A 16564-nucleotide genomic window follows, 5' to 3' on the forward strand; every position below is an offset into this window, starting at 1 on the left:
CCATCTCATGCCTGGTCTGATTCTCTCCGCTGGAAATAAGGGGCAGGCACCAGAAACACATGAACAGCAAGTACTCCATGGACCACTAACTACTTTTATATGCCTAGCTGAAAAAAAAACAAACCTTATGACCGCTCACCTAATACTTGAGTAATACTTGGTTTTCTTGGGGCTTCTTATTTACAAGCACAAGAAGATAAGTTAATTTCAGTGGAACTATCTGACGGGCACCAGCTGAGGATCAGGCCGACAATTTCTGAATCATTCCAATTCATCGCAGTAGGCTGAAGAATTTATGGATGACAAAAGGCAATGCCAGTTGTTCCAATTGTTCCATAGCACTGAATCTAACAAATAGACTCATTGTCCCAGATTCATTCACAGAAGGTAGCTTTGGTTGAAAAGGTTCAACCATCAATGTCCTTGTGCTAGTTGGAGGTTAGTAGGAGCTATGGTTATGATTTATACTTAAGGATTCCTGGGCAGCAAACCAAAACAGGTTTCTGGAATGGCAGAGCAAACAATTGCTCTCATCTGTATGACCTGTGGGCCCCATCCTGCTCTCCTTACTTAGGCAAAACTCTCACTGAAGTCAAAGGAAATTTTGCCAGAATAAGGAGAGCAGGATTGGACCCTAAATCTTGTATTGTTCCCTTCTTTTTCCTCACACCATGGTAACTTCCTTAAGACTCAATTCCCAAGGACTTTATCGTGTACTCCTCACGCATGAGTGTAGCGTGTGTGGAGACTGCAAGATTGGGCCTGACTCAGCACTGCAGTACTCCACTGTGACTCCACTGACATCAGTGCTAATGAATCTCCTATTCTTAAACATGTGGCTATTTGGTAGCACAATACACATTAAAACGAGGTAGTAAAAGCATTGCCTTCGCCTACTAAAAAAGAAGAGCAAATACCCGGCAATTACGAAATAAAAGTTCTGGTGAACTTCTCAACTCAGACATTCAAGAACACGGGACAGTTTATTCTGTTGATTCCATTTGTGTTTTGTGCTGCTAGGGAAAGCTGAATGCTTTGAGTCTCAGAATTCAGCATACGCTGTAAAATGATTTACTCTGCTGCCTTTTTATTTGTACAGGATGCTCCTACTGAGGAGCACAATGATTTCTCATTTACCAAGGAATCCTGCTGGCACCAGTGAAAATAATGGAAGAGAAACAGCACAAATACAAAATGCAACCAATGTTTACAAAAATGGTGTGTGGCATGCAAGTGACCTAATTAATAACCAGTGCAGACTTCAAGGCTTGGGGTAACAGTCAGCAGACTGGATTGAGGAAGACTACTTAGGTCACTTGGGTTGCTCCAAAGAAACCTACAATAGGCCTAGTTAGGGATGTATTGAAAACATGGGGAGATTTTCAAAGACACAAGTGGCAGCAAGGAGACCCACTCCCATTGATTTTCAATGGGAACTGGGTGCCGAGCTGCTCTTTGTGCTTAAAAAAAAAAAAAAAAAGTCACCATGTACACTACGGGTGAAATCCTGTCCCCATTGAAGTCAGTGGGAAAACTCCCATTGACTTCAATGGGGCCAGAATCACACCCTCTATTAAGATAAACCGATGACCGTCTGCCCCTGCTATACATTACACGAGACTTTCTTGGGGGAAAATCCTGGGAAGTGCTCAGTGCTCTCCAGTCCCATGGTAAATGGGTGTTAAGAGCACTCTGCACTTCACAGGATTGCATCCACATAGGCCTGAAAGACTCCATTGACTTTAATGGTCACTTGAGTCCCAGGCTCATCATATTCATTGATATATCATATAAAGGCTAAATAGTAGCTAAAAAACTGCCAACACCCCTGTCTTGGATAAAGGTATGTGAAATGTCCTAGGTGAAATTTGACCAACGTACAACTGGACTTCTTTCTTCCATGGAAAGCGAGAAGTCTTCACCGAAATTCCTTACGATTAATAAATTAAGCAAGGATTTTGCTCTGACTCCTCTGTGGAATATCACAGTCAATACAGTGCCTGCTTTCATATTTCTGAAACTGATAGTAAGAGAGGGTTGCTCCACATTTAACAACACGTGGCGACTATTATCTGGTTCAATACGAGACTAGGGCATGGGACCTTTGCCAATACAGTCAAGTTCCAAGTGGAAACATTACTGTTTCTGACCCTCTCCAATATTTATGTTACTGGGAAGATAAATTGCCAAGATGTGATTGGTTATGTAGATTTCAGAAAAAGGAACAGCAACAAAAACAACCAATCCCTGAATTTGTTAAACCACAGGCAAATCAAGATTAGATTGGTTAGATGTTGCCAGAGTGGAAACTTGAAGGGTGAAACTGAACATCATGCCATTGCACATATTTAAAATCGAGATCTATTATTTGACTTTTTCTTTAAAAAAAGGAATGCATCATACATGTTAAGAAACAACTGACAAGAGATTATGTCTATTTCCTATATGCTGTAACACGAGGCACCCTGTTTGGATTTGCTTTTAATTTTAGGGAAAAAAAATCAATACCTAAGTAAAAGCCAAAAACCAAAGTCCACATAATTCACCGAGGAATATCAGTGTTATAAAATAGAAAACCAAACCAAGGAAGATAACACACACTCAAAACTAAGGCCAAGGTCCACAAAGCATCTCTATTCAACAAAGACGAAGTACTGCAAAGGATATGCTTAAGTGCTTTTCTGAGAGGGGATGGACTTAAGCAGGCATTTAAGTGCTTTCCTGAACTGGAGCCTAAGCAAAGATGATGAGTTTCCTCTGACATTTGCAAGAGAGGATATTCAAAGTAACACTATCTTGTTAGCCCATCCTTTCAGTAAACAGACCTAGACAGTGTTCAAGGAACACTGCTTCAGAGCCTCCATTTCCTTGAAACTAAGGGAACTGTAGATCAAAAGGCTGGACTCAAAGCAACTTTTAGTTTGGGGGTTTTTTTAGTTGTATGAAATCACACACATGTAATAAGAGTCTGTGTATAATTCAAGCAACAGAGAACACTGCATAACGAAAGTAAAAACAGTCACTCAGGACTTTTTTGGTCCCTGAATGTTGCTTGAAATAGTAACGCTATGCTGGTTTACATCAGCTGAGGCTCTTGACCCTAAGCCTCCTTTGCTCAGCTCACATTAACGATATTAAAAAATATGACAGGGAAAATTCTCATGGATCCTGGTGAGAAGAACTCCCTGGAGTCAGCACTGAAACTCGAATTCTACTCAATTATGTAGGAATAAAAGGACCCATCGTCTGTAATGTGTCAAGCTGACTTTTGGGAGGTGCAGAGGACTGGACTCCATCTCTCTCTTATTTTTGGGGTCCTAAATAAGCAAACAGAGTAACCATGAAGCATCTATTTTGAAGAATTTCTCTAGCCTTTTTCTCTGTCAAGATAAGAACATAAGAATGGCCATACTGGGTCAGACCAAAGGTCCATCTAGCCCAGTATCCTGTCTTCTGACAGTGGCTAATGCCAAGGGCCCCAGAGGAAATGAACAGAACAGGTAATCATCAAGGTATACATCCTGTCACCCATTCCCAGCTTCTGGCAAACAGAGACTAGGGACACCAACTCTACCCATCCTGGCTAATAGCCATTGATGGACCTATACTCAATGAACTTAGTTCTTTTTTGAACCCTGTTAGAGTCTTAGCCTTCACAACATCCTCTGGCAAAGAGTTCCACAGACTGACTGTGCATTGTATGAAAAAAAATACTTCCTTTTGTTTGTTTTAAGCTAGAATCATTTACTGGTGCAAATGTGTAGCTAGGGTTGAAAGTTTGTCTTTGATTTTTCTTAAAGATCACAGGTTATTCATGATCACTGTTATAGACATCCAGCACTGGTCTCCATTATACTCACACAGGGCTGGGACCCAGGAAACCTAGAGTTAGAGGTCCCCAGACCAATTTTTCACCTGGGAGGGCCAGCACTGCCCAGCCTGCTACCTCACGGCAACTTTCTTCTGGCAAGTTGTCTGCAAGTGAGCTATCTGCTTTGCTGTAGCAGGCTGCATGGTTTCTAGCCACAAGGAAGGACACATCAGTGGCATGCTAGTGGACTAAGCAAGAGACTGAGAGCCAGAAACTTCTGCATTTTAACCCATGCTCTGATAACCTAACCCCCTTTGTGGCTTTAGTGAGGTGATTTATCTATCTAGAAAACAGAGACAATGATACTTACCTTCTTCACAGGGCTGTTGTGAGAATGAATGAGTGAATGAATGAATGAAGGACCAAATTGAGCAGAATGTATAAACACCCCTCCAAAGGGTGCCCCCAGCTTATTAGAACAGCTCACCTTGGCAAAAAAAATTGTTAATCATTGGCAAGGATGCACGGGTCCCAGCACAAACAGCTGGGCTCCCCTTCCTCCCATAGCAAGACACTGGTGGGGACCAGAAAATCCCCACCCCCATCTTTTTATAAAAAGCTCATCGCAGGACCACCCCAGAGAATCACTTTGCTAATTGTAGGTAGGAGTCAGTTACGCGCCAGTGGTTTCATAGATCCAGGCAAATATATTATGGCTCATTCTGGTAACATAAACTAAGAAAAGCACGGGGTAATCCCATACTGGGTGTACCTCCAGAAACATAGTAAATGAGAAAACAAACAATTACAAAGACACATAAGAAAGCTCAAGTTCAGGGTGGTGCTGAGTAATTCCAAGATATCAAATGCCCCAATCAGTTAGCTCACAATAATACTGATCCTGAAAAATACACAGTATGGCAAGAGACAGAAGGAAATACGGGCACATTTTTGCACAATACATTCTTAGGGGTAGACTGAGACCTAACTTTTAGCCCTTTCGTAAGGGGCACTGCATAGCTGCGACGCCTTCGGGGAGGCTGTGGGAAGGAATTGTGTCCCAGTCAGTCACAAATCCTTGGTTTTCCCTGTGCTCCAGGGAGGAGGTAAGTTGCTGCAGTCACTTTTATAGGGCAGTGATTGCATCCCTTCTTTCGCTGGCTAAGCTACACTGGCAGGCATGTTGGTAGACCAGACTCTGCTCACTGTTGGGTCAAGCTGTGGATTCGAAGAGCCTGCTGACCCAGCTCCTTCCCACCTTGCCCAAAGCAGAAACAGGTCAGCCACATAGTGGGGTGGGCCTTGTACTCCCTTGCTCACTTGCATGGCAGGAGATTTAAACACAAGGGACTTGTCTACATGAGAAAGTTGCGCTGGATTCACTTAAGGTGTGATTTTAAACGAATTTAATTAAACCATTGGAAAGGCTGTGTGGATGCTCTTATTTGACTTTAAACCAGGCTTACTCCAGATAATTTAAACCCATTAAGAACAGACAAACTAAATTAAACCAGACTAAGGGCTTGTCTTCACTACCACATTAAATTGGCGCCCCTGTATTGATGCAGCAGCGCCGATGTAGCGGGCCTGGAGAAGACGCATTATGTTGATAGGAGAGCGCTCTCCCATTGACGTAATTATTCCACCTCAACGAGACACCAGTTTAGGTCGATGTAAGTTACGTTGCTCGGAGGGGTGTTTTTTTCACACCCCCTGAGCAACGTCACTTACATTGACTTAAACGGTAGTGTACAAAAGCCCTAAGAGTGTTCAGACAGGGGTTTGGACAGGTCTAACTTAAAATTGGTTGAAAAACTGATTTAAGTTAAACCAGTGAAACTTCTCGGTGTAGAAAAGGCTAAGAACTTGGCCGGCACAGTCTATGTTTCACCTTTAAGTAGTTCCCTTGCAAGCAAATCTAAAACTGTCTCCACACTGGCAAAGATAAGTGTTTTTAACTAGAAGTGGAGTAGAATCTGGAGAGATCTCTCACAACACAATCCCTGAAGCACTTACTTGTAGGTTTCATAACTGTGTTTTACGGAGAAAGCTCACTGAAGACCCAGTTCTCAAAAGAACTACACACACCGACTTAACTTTAACCCCTGAAAGAAGCCCCATTGAAGTCACAGGTGTGTATGCCTTTGCAGGGCTTGGTGCCCAAGACTCTTCTTGGGAATGGTGTAGCTGGGTAAACTCTTAGCTTCCAACTAAACACCATGAGTCCAAAAAGATCATGTATGTCTGAAACTCAAGGTACAAAAATGCCCTGATCCAAAGACCACTGAAATCAGAGGGACTATTTCTACTGACTTTTATGAGCATTAGATCAGGCCTAAAATGTCTAGTCACAAACATCAATCTTTCTGAATGTACCAGATTTTAAATGCTTATTTTCTTCTCCCTGGCATTTATGGTGGTGGTATATAACTGAATTTATTGAACAGAGCAGTTGAAATTTTTCCAGTGCAACTTTGTTGTGAAAAAAGAATATTTCATGAAAAAATTACCCATTTTGAAACATTCTTGGGGTTTTTTTTCCCCACCAAAATTTTCTATTAGAAATCAATAATTATTAAATTTTTTTTTTTGTTGTTCTTGGCTTCTTGTTATACATTTTTGAAAAAATTTCTTTAAATGTTTAAGTAAATGAAAATCCCACCGCCGGATGAAACTGACCAATGAAAAGTTACACAGGAGCAAAAAACAAACAGAAAGGGGAAAGCAGGCTGCTTTTAATTTCCTTCCTTTTTTTTCCATTTTGCAACAGTGCAAATTTTGACTGGTTAGCTCAGTCGCACGGCAGGTTTTTTTTTAAAACCAAATTTTAAAAATATTATACAAAAAATCAAAAGACAATTATCAATAAAAATATCTTTAAAAGGATAAGCCATTTCATGAACATTTAAAAAAAATCAAAAAATTCCACTTCAAAACCTAAAACCAAAAATAATTTGGAGAGTCTGAAAAAAATTATGTTTTTTTTAAATTTTACAACCCACTAAAGATAAAACTACATTCTCATAGCGTGCTTTTTATATCCTCTTTTGCAAGCTCTTTATACTGCGCAAAAAGCCTCAATCTTTTTCAATATACTATTTACACATCCAGCATGCCTATTATGTAAAAATATTTACATATACACATTTTATACAGATTACATTTAGCAATCTTGCCAAATGCTACTTTCATACTTGCAACAGGGAAGCTTTGTTTTTACGAAGACTACAATATTTTTAGTTTTTCTCATAATCAGTTATGTTAAAGGGTGGGCAAACACCACATTTTATACTTGGTCTTATCAATTTTTCATGATAATTTTGCAGGGCTGATTTTATATATACATATACACACATATATCAAATACACACACACACACACCCATATAGGTACATGTACACACAATTATGAAAAATATAATATATATTACACACACACATACATATCCATATAGGTGTACACACCCACATACACATACACACACACACACACACCACACAGCGTAATCCCTCCCCCACACACACGGTGAAATCCTGGCTCCTCTGAAGTCAAAGGGAGCTTTGCTGTTGACTTCAGTGGGGCCAGGATTTCATGCACGGTTTCTGTCCTTAAGAATATTTAAACGTAACTGTTCTAGGAAGAATGAGGTTATTTGAAATATAGAAAAAAAAAATGGAGAAAACCAAACATGAAATAAGTGCAGAAGTCACTCTAAGGTACAGGAGGCTCCTGAACATGGTTTCCACCCACCATGGTGACTCATGACCTGCCCAGCAGCCTCCATACTGACATTCTGAAGATAGTTGTGGCAGCGTTCCTTGTGTTCCTCCAGTGAACTGCGCTGTTTGTAGCTCCGGCCGCAGTAGTTACACTTGTGAGGCTTACCCACTGTGGAAAGAACAGAGCTTTCGGTTAAATTGTCATCTGCACCAACGTTACATCTCCGTTACAACCAACAAAGGGGATGGAAAGACATTTACAAAGGTCATTTAAGTCCCAACCCTCTTCCCCTTGCCCTGTTTTCCGACCCCCCCCACACCTCCGCCCATCTACCCCCCCCACCCCACCCACCCACACATCACCCTACTGATTATTCACGTTGAAAAGGAGTATCACCAGACATTCACAAAAAGGCTGACTTGGTAGAAAAGCCAATAAGTAGACTGCACCCATGAGGAGAAACAAGCAGTTGAACCACAACCAGCCTATGACTGTGTGTCACCAACGCTGGTGGGAAAACTTCTAAACAATTTTGTCCATAGCGTCAACATTTGCCCTCACATAAACTTGTTGGCCTACTGCAATATCAAAGTGGTGGGGACTGAGTTACATGACATGAGCAAGGTCACCTTTGGGTCAGCCTATTTTGCCAAAACAAATAAGGTAAGAATTAGAAAGAGACAACAGCAAGTGGGTTCCATTTTTTGTGGTATGTCAGAACCGAGCAGTCACCAAGGGTATATAAGGACTGGATAATTAAAAACAAAAACAAAAAATGACAAACACACAACCAGGGAGGCTCCACAGTAAAAACAGACTCAATGAAGGCAAGAGACAATTCCTATATTATCTTTAGTTTCACTCAAGAGCAACATGATCTGGCAAAGGTCTTAACATGCACAAAACCTGGCACCAGATCCTAATACAGTGAAGTCCTTTCATAGCATGTCATGAAGAAACCACAAGAATAGCTTAATCCTAGAGCCAGAAAGCTAGCCAAATGGTGTATTTTGCCAAAACCATGTTAATAATTTTTTACAATACATAAAAAGAAAAGGAGTACTTGTGGCATCTTAGAGACTAACAAATTTATTTGAGCATAAGCTTTCGTGAGCTACATCCGATGAAGTGAGCTGTAGCTCACGAAAGCTTATGCTCAAATAAATTTGTTAGTCTCTAAGGTGCCACAAGTACTCCTTTTCTTTTTACGAATACAGACTAACATGGCTGCTACTCTGAAACCTTACAATACATAGAACATGAACATATCCTCTAATAATTAGAGGGCTATTTATTCAGTTCTGGAGGTCTGGCAATCACATTAAGCGGAGACTTTCAAAGCTGCCTGGGGGGGTTAGAATGTTCAATTCTCAAATGCCTTATGCAGCTTTGAAAATCTAAGTCATAATTTTTAAGACCTAAACAAAGACCAGGCAAATATGTTCTTTGGGATAATATATGTGTATTCAAAATGTTTGTTCCAGTATAGGAGGGTGGATGTCTCCCGGGCCTGATAATAGGATACAGTCCTTCACCTTTCAATTACCAAATGAAATCAAGGTCCTACTAGTTGTAGCCAGAAGCTACTATTACCATCTCATGACTGTTGGGTGTCTCGTATGAAGTACAATGGTGATCTCAGTCCAGTTCTTACTTAAGAGGTATCCACAGCATAAAACCCACCTGCACCTGGGTATTTGGGTGCGCGGACGTACCCCAGTGCGTTGGCCTGGGTCCTTTAAAACCGGGAGCTGTAGTTGTAGGGCACATGACAAGGAGCAAGCATCTGTTCATTTGCTCTGAGACACATGGCATTGGCCACTGCTGGAAGAGAGGATACTGGGCTAGATGGACCTTTGGTCTGACCCAGTATGGCCGTTCTTACGTTCCCTACAGAAAGCCAGATACAAGGCTTCCTGTCTCTGTGGCAGAGATAGCAGACAGAAGAGACACGGGGTCAGGAAGGTCATAGAGGGTCTCGCTCCATAGTAGCCAAGAAATAAAGGGAGTGTGTGTCCTCTCCCCTCCTGGCTGGTGGAAGCAAGGAAAGCCTCAGGTGGTCAAACATTTTCCATCAAAACTTTTTTTTTTTTTAATAGAAAATTGGGTTTTCAATGAAATGAACATTTTTTTCAGAAAGTCTCTGCTTCCCTCAAATATATTTGATGAAACATCAAAATTTTCTGCAGGGTAAAAAGAAATTCCAACCATCTCTAGTTAGTCCCCAGGACTGTGAGTTTGTTTGCCCTTGTGCTGGAACGCCTGTTTGGAATGCATCCGATGAAGTGAGCTGTAGCTCACGAAAGCTTATGCTCAAATAAATTGGTTAGTCTCTAAGGTGCCACTAGTACTCCTTTTCTGTTTGGAAATAAAGGCATTTCTAAGGAAAAGGCCTTGGACTGAATGGTTGTTGACGGGCATTATTCTACTTACACCCCAGCAGGTGACTTTGCCCACCAGTTTACACCACCGTTGTAACTGGCACTTTTGCTGGTAGTCTCAGCTGAGACCAAGGATTTGGGGGCCGACCCTAAGCCTGCTGAAGTCAATGGAGCACACTGATTGAAGTCAATGGGTTTGGACCAGGCCGCAAATATTTATGGATACTAAACTAGCTTCTCACTCCTGGAAGCGGTTCTTATAGAACACCTTGGCTGGGCAGAATAGGAAAGCTTCTTTTATCACAACTCATACTATCCTTGTTGTGTAGGGAAGAGATTTCAGTTTCCTACACTCTGGTAACTTTCCTGAGAAATACATTGCACTCAGGGCCAACTGAAGTCAAAGGGATTGATTACATTGATTTGAGTTAGCACGGAGTCTGACCTCCAGTTTTTTAGAAGTTCAGATATCTAAGCAATTACACATTGTAAAACAATTTGGCTAATCCAGATAATCAGATTCCTTATATGCACTGTAAGGCACTAAGAAAAAGGCCGGATACCTTCAACTCTCAAGAAGCATCAGTCTCTAGTATTCATTAAATGTCTTATTGCTTAGTGTATTCCATTTTTTTGCTATAATTCTGAGACACTAGATAACATGTCTTGACTCCTGTAATTATAACAAGAACAAGCAAAACTGACAAAGTTATCATTTGCATTCCCCACTTTCATAAGGACCATTTGACAAATTGCATCTGATCAGTGAGGCTGAGATTTTCAATGACGTCTAAGGTGTTTATGGGCCCAAATCCCATTGAATTGCAAGGCTTATAAAAGATGCTAAAAGCAATAGTATACAGTGGATTTCCCACTTAATGTCATATTGAAATCCAATGTGAACCTTTGGCTTGGGCCAGCCCCCATTGTGGGGGCAGGGAGGGAGAACCACCCAACCCCACTCTGCCCCTGGACATGGTTCTGCTCCTGGCCACGTCGCCCAGCTCCTGCAGCGCTGGTCCCATTCCCGGCTCCCACTCCTGGCCATGGTTTGTAGTTCCTTGCCGTGGTTCCTGGCTTCCACCCATGGCCCTGCTTCAGGCCCCAACCACAGCTCTGGCCCTGGTCCCAGCACCGGTTCCCCATCGCAGCTCTGGCTCCGGCCCTGGCTCCCCACTGTGGTGCTGGTCCTGTACCCAGCCCCTGCTCCAGACCACAGCTCCCAAGAGGAAGGAGGGGCATGGACCAGGTAAGGAGGGATGGGCAAAAAAGTTTGGGGACCACTGGCTTAAGGAAATTTCTTTTAAGTCATAAAAAGGTCAGCACAAGCAAAAGAGTCGGTAAGGCATTCACTTTGCATTTTGTTCTCAAATGAGCTGCAAGTACATAACAGAATACAAAGTAAGTCAAAGGGAAACTACCCATGGAAAAGAACAAGGCATCCCAGGTGCCATAAGCACAAATGACAAAAACGTATAGAAGATGCTAAAAGCAATGGTAACATGAGGGGTGAAATCCTGGTCCCACTGACTAGGCCTAGGATATCATCACACATATCTACATGTTGGCAACCACGTTCTGTTCTCTACAGCAGCCTGGAAGAGGATTCCTTCCTTTCCACCCGTTCCTAGTTCTACCCGCTGTGCACAGCTCAGCAGTTAAGATGTGTGTTTGAAGAAGGCATTGGCCCACTACACTTGTTAGAGATGCAGGTCTCGATTGAAAGCCCACTGAAATCAATGGGACTCTTTCCACTGACTTCCATGGACTTTGGATCAGGCATTTAAAGTATGAAAAATTATGCAGCAGTCTGAGACAGGAATTAAGCTCCAGATTTCTGAATTCAGCCTTAACATTTGAAGTTGTCTGGCTTTTGGCTTGAGATGCTCTGCTCGTATCACATCCTGGTGGTGAAGTTTAAACTACAGCTGAAACCCTGACACCTCATGGAAGGTCTGCAGCTGCTATTTTATCATCACCATTGTTGAACCAGCCAAATACTGCAAAAATATTCAAGAAATTTAATTTTAGCAGCACATGTTGTCAGGGACAGGGTCACAGATGTGAATTACTGTGATCATCATTTAACATTTATATTGCAGTAGCACCTACAGGCCACAAGCAAGTTGCACCTCCTTGTGTTTGCTGCTGTGCAAATAGTAAATGATAGTCCCGGATTCAAAGAGAATAATTAAGTAAAGTGCTGAATTTTTAGAACCACATTCAAGGTAACGTGGCTATAGGCAATTCCAATAATGCTACTCAAATAGGGCATATGTAATAGTTTCCATTCAGGAACATGTCAGCATGAAGTGCATGATGATTAGTATCAGTTTATATTTAAAACAGAGCCTTTCATCAAACTTACTTCTACAGATTGTGTATTGTTTGAGAATCACCACTGAAATGTAGCTCCCTCAGATGTGGGATTTGGCAGCTGTTTCACAGCACATCAGAACTCTATATAACATGTTAGGGAGGAAAATGAAGGATACTGTTCTTACATACCCAAGTGTAATGTCTATATGACATCGTTGTTTGATAATTATAATAAATATCAGACATTCAGTTGTGTTCAGTCCCGGGCGCTTCCTTATGAGACAGATGTTTACAATTAAGAGAGAGTTCTGATAAGAGGGCTTAACATTTTAGGAATGATTTGGACAGAATTCTGCACTCAGTTACACCCGTGTAAAACTAGAACTACTCTACTGAGATCAGTTTTTACCAAAGGTAGGAAGTACGGTTCTGTGGGTAAGGCCTGGGTCTGTGACTCTAGAGACCTAGGGTCAATTCCTGGCTCTACCAAAAACTGATTGTGTGACCTTGCAAAAGTTCCATGGTCTTTCCTTGCTATTGTTCCCTATATGGAGATAATTCTCTATCTCTCAGAGGTGTTATGAAAATAAATTTATGAAAGTTGTGAGCTGCTCACACACTAAGGAAACGGGGGTCATACAAGGATGTAGAAGAATTTGGACCATATCTACAGCTTGACAAATCAAGGACTTAAAAGGAAGGGAGAGAGATGACAACAATATACCGGATCATGGAGTAAATGTCAAACAGGAAGAGGAAATATTTAGGGTATTACAGTTGAGGGTAGGGCATGAGTAGGAGTAAGGGGATTGAATTAGAAAAAAAAAAGAAAATTTAGGCTGAATAGCAGGAACATTTCCAGACACATTGTCCTGTTAAGCTGGGAAGGGTCATATGGTTTAGCGGGTACTAAGGACTAGTTTGAAAGACATTGTCAAGATAAGACAACAAAGCCTTCCCAGTAATGTACAATATCTCTGGCCTGTAATTAAAACACACTTTATTTTCTTGAGCTGCATGTCCCCAAAGCTTCCCACAGACAAATATTTGCACGAATAACAGACCCTGAATAAATTATCGACAAATTAAAATCAAACCTGAATGCACTCAGGCTCTGAGAAGTACACAGTACACTCCTGCTTCCCCTTCACAACCAGCGCTGCTCCTTAATGATTGTAAATGTGTTCACTGAAATTAATGGGGGCTCTTTGATTTTCGCCTGGGAGATTACATACCCACACCAATCTGCAAGATCCAAGACATCGGCACCCAGAAGCTGGCGAGTTTACAGAGCAAATAAATGTGAACATACAGAAATGTGACTAGTAACTTGGGGTGCCTCAATTTGTGAGCATCCAGTTTAAGACATCCTTAACGGGTGGGTGCTCAGAAAAGGGCTGAGCACCCACCCCCTGAATGTCAGGCCTTTTGTAAGGCATCTCGTGTTGAGCACCCAAAATCACTAGTCTGTACTGAAAATCTTGGCTGGTGATTTTTAAAAGGGTTAAAGTTTTGCACTTGTCAGTCCAAAGCGAGGCAGCAACATGTGGGATAAATTCTAATGTCTGATCCACCTGGCGGATCACTTTAAGGCTATTCTGTTCCACAATGTGGATCAAAGAGAAAAAACTTTAGCTCTGAACACATACTAGTCCCATCACTGCACAAGAGCATGAGTTGGGAATAAAAGACCTGCTTATTAATGAATTGCAACACAAGAAAGCAACATCATAGCATTGCTTGGGAAAAAAAGATAACAAAAATCTTATACCAGGTTCTAAAACATGGGCCAATTTTTCAAACTGTTACTCACGTGAGTGAGGCTTTGGAGGATCAAGCCGTTTATATTTGCTTTTGTTGTTGTTCTCTTTTCATTCAGGAGAGTGGACAGATGGTGTTTCACCTTGGAAAGTTTCAGTGTTGTTCTAAATTGGGTGTATAATGCAGAGTTTCTCCACACTTGGGAAGTTTAATTCTAAAAGTACAGGTTCAAATTTTCTAGTGTAGTATTACAAAGACTGTAGCCCTAAACACAGTTTATACAGCTGCAACAACTTTCTTGACTTTGAGCTTGAAAGAAAAAGAGAACTCCTATCACTTCATTACTTCCTGGCCTAGTGTCACAGACCTGAAGGTTAATATCAATTACTTGGCTCACAAATGCTTTGCAAACTACAAGGCTGTTCTGTATTTCATGCCCTTGCTGGCAATTGAAAGACGGCCCACCCTAACTTTCAGTACCAGAGTCAACAAGTCACGATTCTGGTCTTTAATTACTACATGCTGTCCTAGCAATCCTATCCTGGAATAGTGCAGTCTGTCCTATAACACCATCCATAGTACAGCAGCCTGTATTAAAACAATGATGGAACATTTACACTTATTTTCACTCTTTTGTTTTCTAGACACACCCACCTTGTCTATAAATACCTTCGGGGCACAAAACAGCAGCCGACACCTGTGCTTACCTGGCAGCTGTTTATGGTTTTGTAAACCAAGCAGGCTAGCAGTGAAATACTGTACAGCCAACATTTAGTCCTGCCTGATCTTCTGCAATGAGAGGTGCTAAATATCAGGTTATATATTAACTCTGAAAACTTTATCCCTGCCACAGTTTGGCAGAATGAACGGATAAAACAAAAAATAGGAAAGAAAGTATATTGTTCAGAACACATTGTTTCACACAACAATAGTTTCTTTATATAAAATATCTGGGCCAGGTTCTCAGATGGTGTAAATCAGTGTGTGCCAATGCCAATTTATAATTCAGGATCTACTTACCCCCTTATTTATTTTTAAAGATACTTCCATCTACAGACATTCACGCTTTACTCTAAGATTTTGCTTGCATTTGCTATGGATTATTAGCTCTGTTATTTAATCTGATCAATCAGATTACAAGTTTATTCATTAATTAATCTGCACTGTTTTAGAGATACAAAAATGATCCCAACTACCCTCAGGAATAGAAACAAGTAGGTGGAGTGTACGCCAAAAGTAAAAAAAAAAAATTAACAAACATCCATCCATTTCATTGGCACAGTTCCTCTAAGTATCTACATCTGTCTACCCATCTAGATACTTACATGGCCTCTATCACCCAATCTCCGAGAACTCCTTAAATATTTTAAAATAGAACACTAATAATCTCTTGCCACCTCTTTGTCCTTTCCAGGCCAAAGGAGAAATAGCTTGATTAGTTTCTAGGCTGGCTTGTTTGTATGCTGTGTGTTTGTATGTGCTGTCTCTCTGGGAGCGGTGCTTGCAAAGAACTTACTGAGAGAAAGCTCAGTCAAAGAGATGAATTTTGCCGTTAGTTCTGAAAATGAAGAGATCTGCTCTCATTCCTATCTGTTATGGAAGTAGGTTCCATAGCTTAGGTCCAGCTCTTGTGAAAGTTCTACCTCTCAAATTCATGAGTGGAACTAAAGGCATAGAAGCACTTTCTTTGTGGAGGGTGAGGACTATCCAGAGAAGAGTAACAAATATGATTACTGGTCTAGAAAACATGACCTATGAGAGAAGATGGAAAAAAATTGGGTTTGTTTAGTCCGGAGAAGAGAAGACTGAGGAGGGACATGAGTTTTCAAGTACATAAAAGGTTATTATAAGGAGGAGGGAGAAACATTGTTTTCTTTAACCTCTGCGGATAGGATAAGAAGCAATGGGCTTAAATGGCAGCAAGGGCCGTTTAGGTTGGACATAAGGAAAAACTTCCTGTCAGGGTGGTTAAGCACTGGAATAAACTGACTAGGGAGGTTGTGGAATCTCCATCACTGGAGATTTTTAAGAGCAGGTTAGACAAACACCTGTCAGAGATGGTCTAGATAATACTTAGTCCTGCCTTGAGTGCAAGGGACTGGACTAGATGACCTCTCGAGGTCCCTTCCAGTCCCACGATTCTATGATTCTGTCCCCAAAGTGTGTTTGTTTAGATCAAAGAATCCATTTTACCATTAGCTGTCACACTACCAGGTGAAAGAGAGCATGCAATGCTCCAGCTTTGGAGATGCCAGGTAACCTGCATTTCCTGAAAGGTCCTGCAGTTCCCCTCTGCGTCTGCCTTTGCCAGGTGGTGTCTGAGATTACACTGCCATGACCAGAGGGGAAATGTCTTGTGAACAGCTCAGGTATAAATGGCAGAGAGCTCATCACAGGGATGTTCTCCATTCAATTATGCAGAATGGTGGACAGACAGGCCTGATGGCGTGGGAAGAGCTGGATGCATTGGGGCGGGGGGTGGATTCTGTGACAGCATATGGCAGAGGTCGGGGGGGAATTAAGTCTCTGCTGATCCCTCATGATGGAGAGGGGCAAGGACGCTCCCTCCCAG

General features: G+C 41.5%; 1 protein-coding gene across 8 annotated transcripts in view; it reads right to left on the reverse strand.

Annotated features, from left to right (window-relative positions):
* IKZF2 (IKAROS family zinc finger 2) overlaps positions 1 to 16564 on the reverse strand; it is a 134883-nt gene that overhangs the window by 17302 nt on the left and 101017 nt on the right. For all 8 annotated transcript variants that reach the window (XR_006284877.1, XM_043525252.1, XM_043525251.1 and 5 more), the window contains one exon: positions 7562 to 7699. Coding sequence is in view for 7 of the 8 variants with exons in the window: in XM_043525252.1 (XP_043381187.1) it covers positions 7562 to 7699 (138 nt within the window). In the remaining variant the exon portion in view is untranslated. The remainder of the gene's footprint in view (positions 1 to 7561; positions 7700 to 16564) is intronic.

The sequence above is a fragment of the Chelonia mydas genome, chromosome 11 (assembly GCF_015237465.2).
Source record: "Chelonia mydas isolate rCheMyd1 chromosome 11, rCheMyd1.pri.v2, whole genome shotgun sequence".
Taxonomy (NCBI): Eukaryota; Metazoa; Chordata; order Testudines; family Cheloniidae; genus Chelonia; species Chelonia mydas.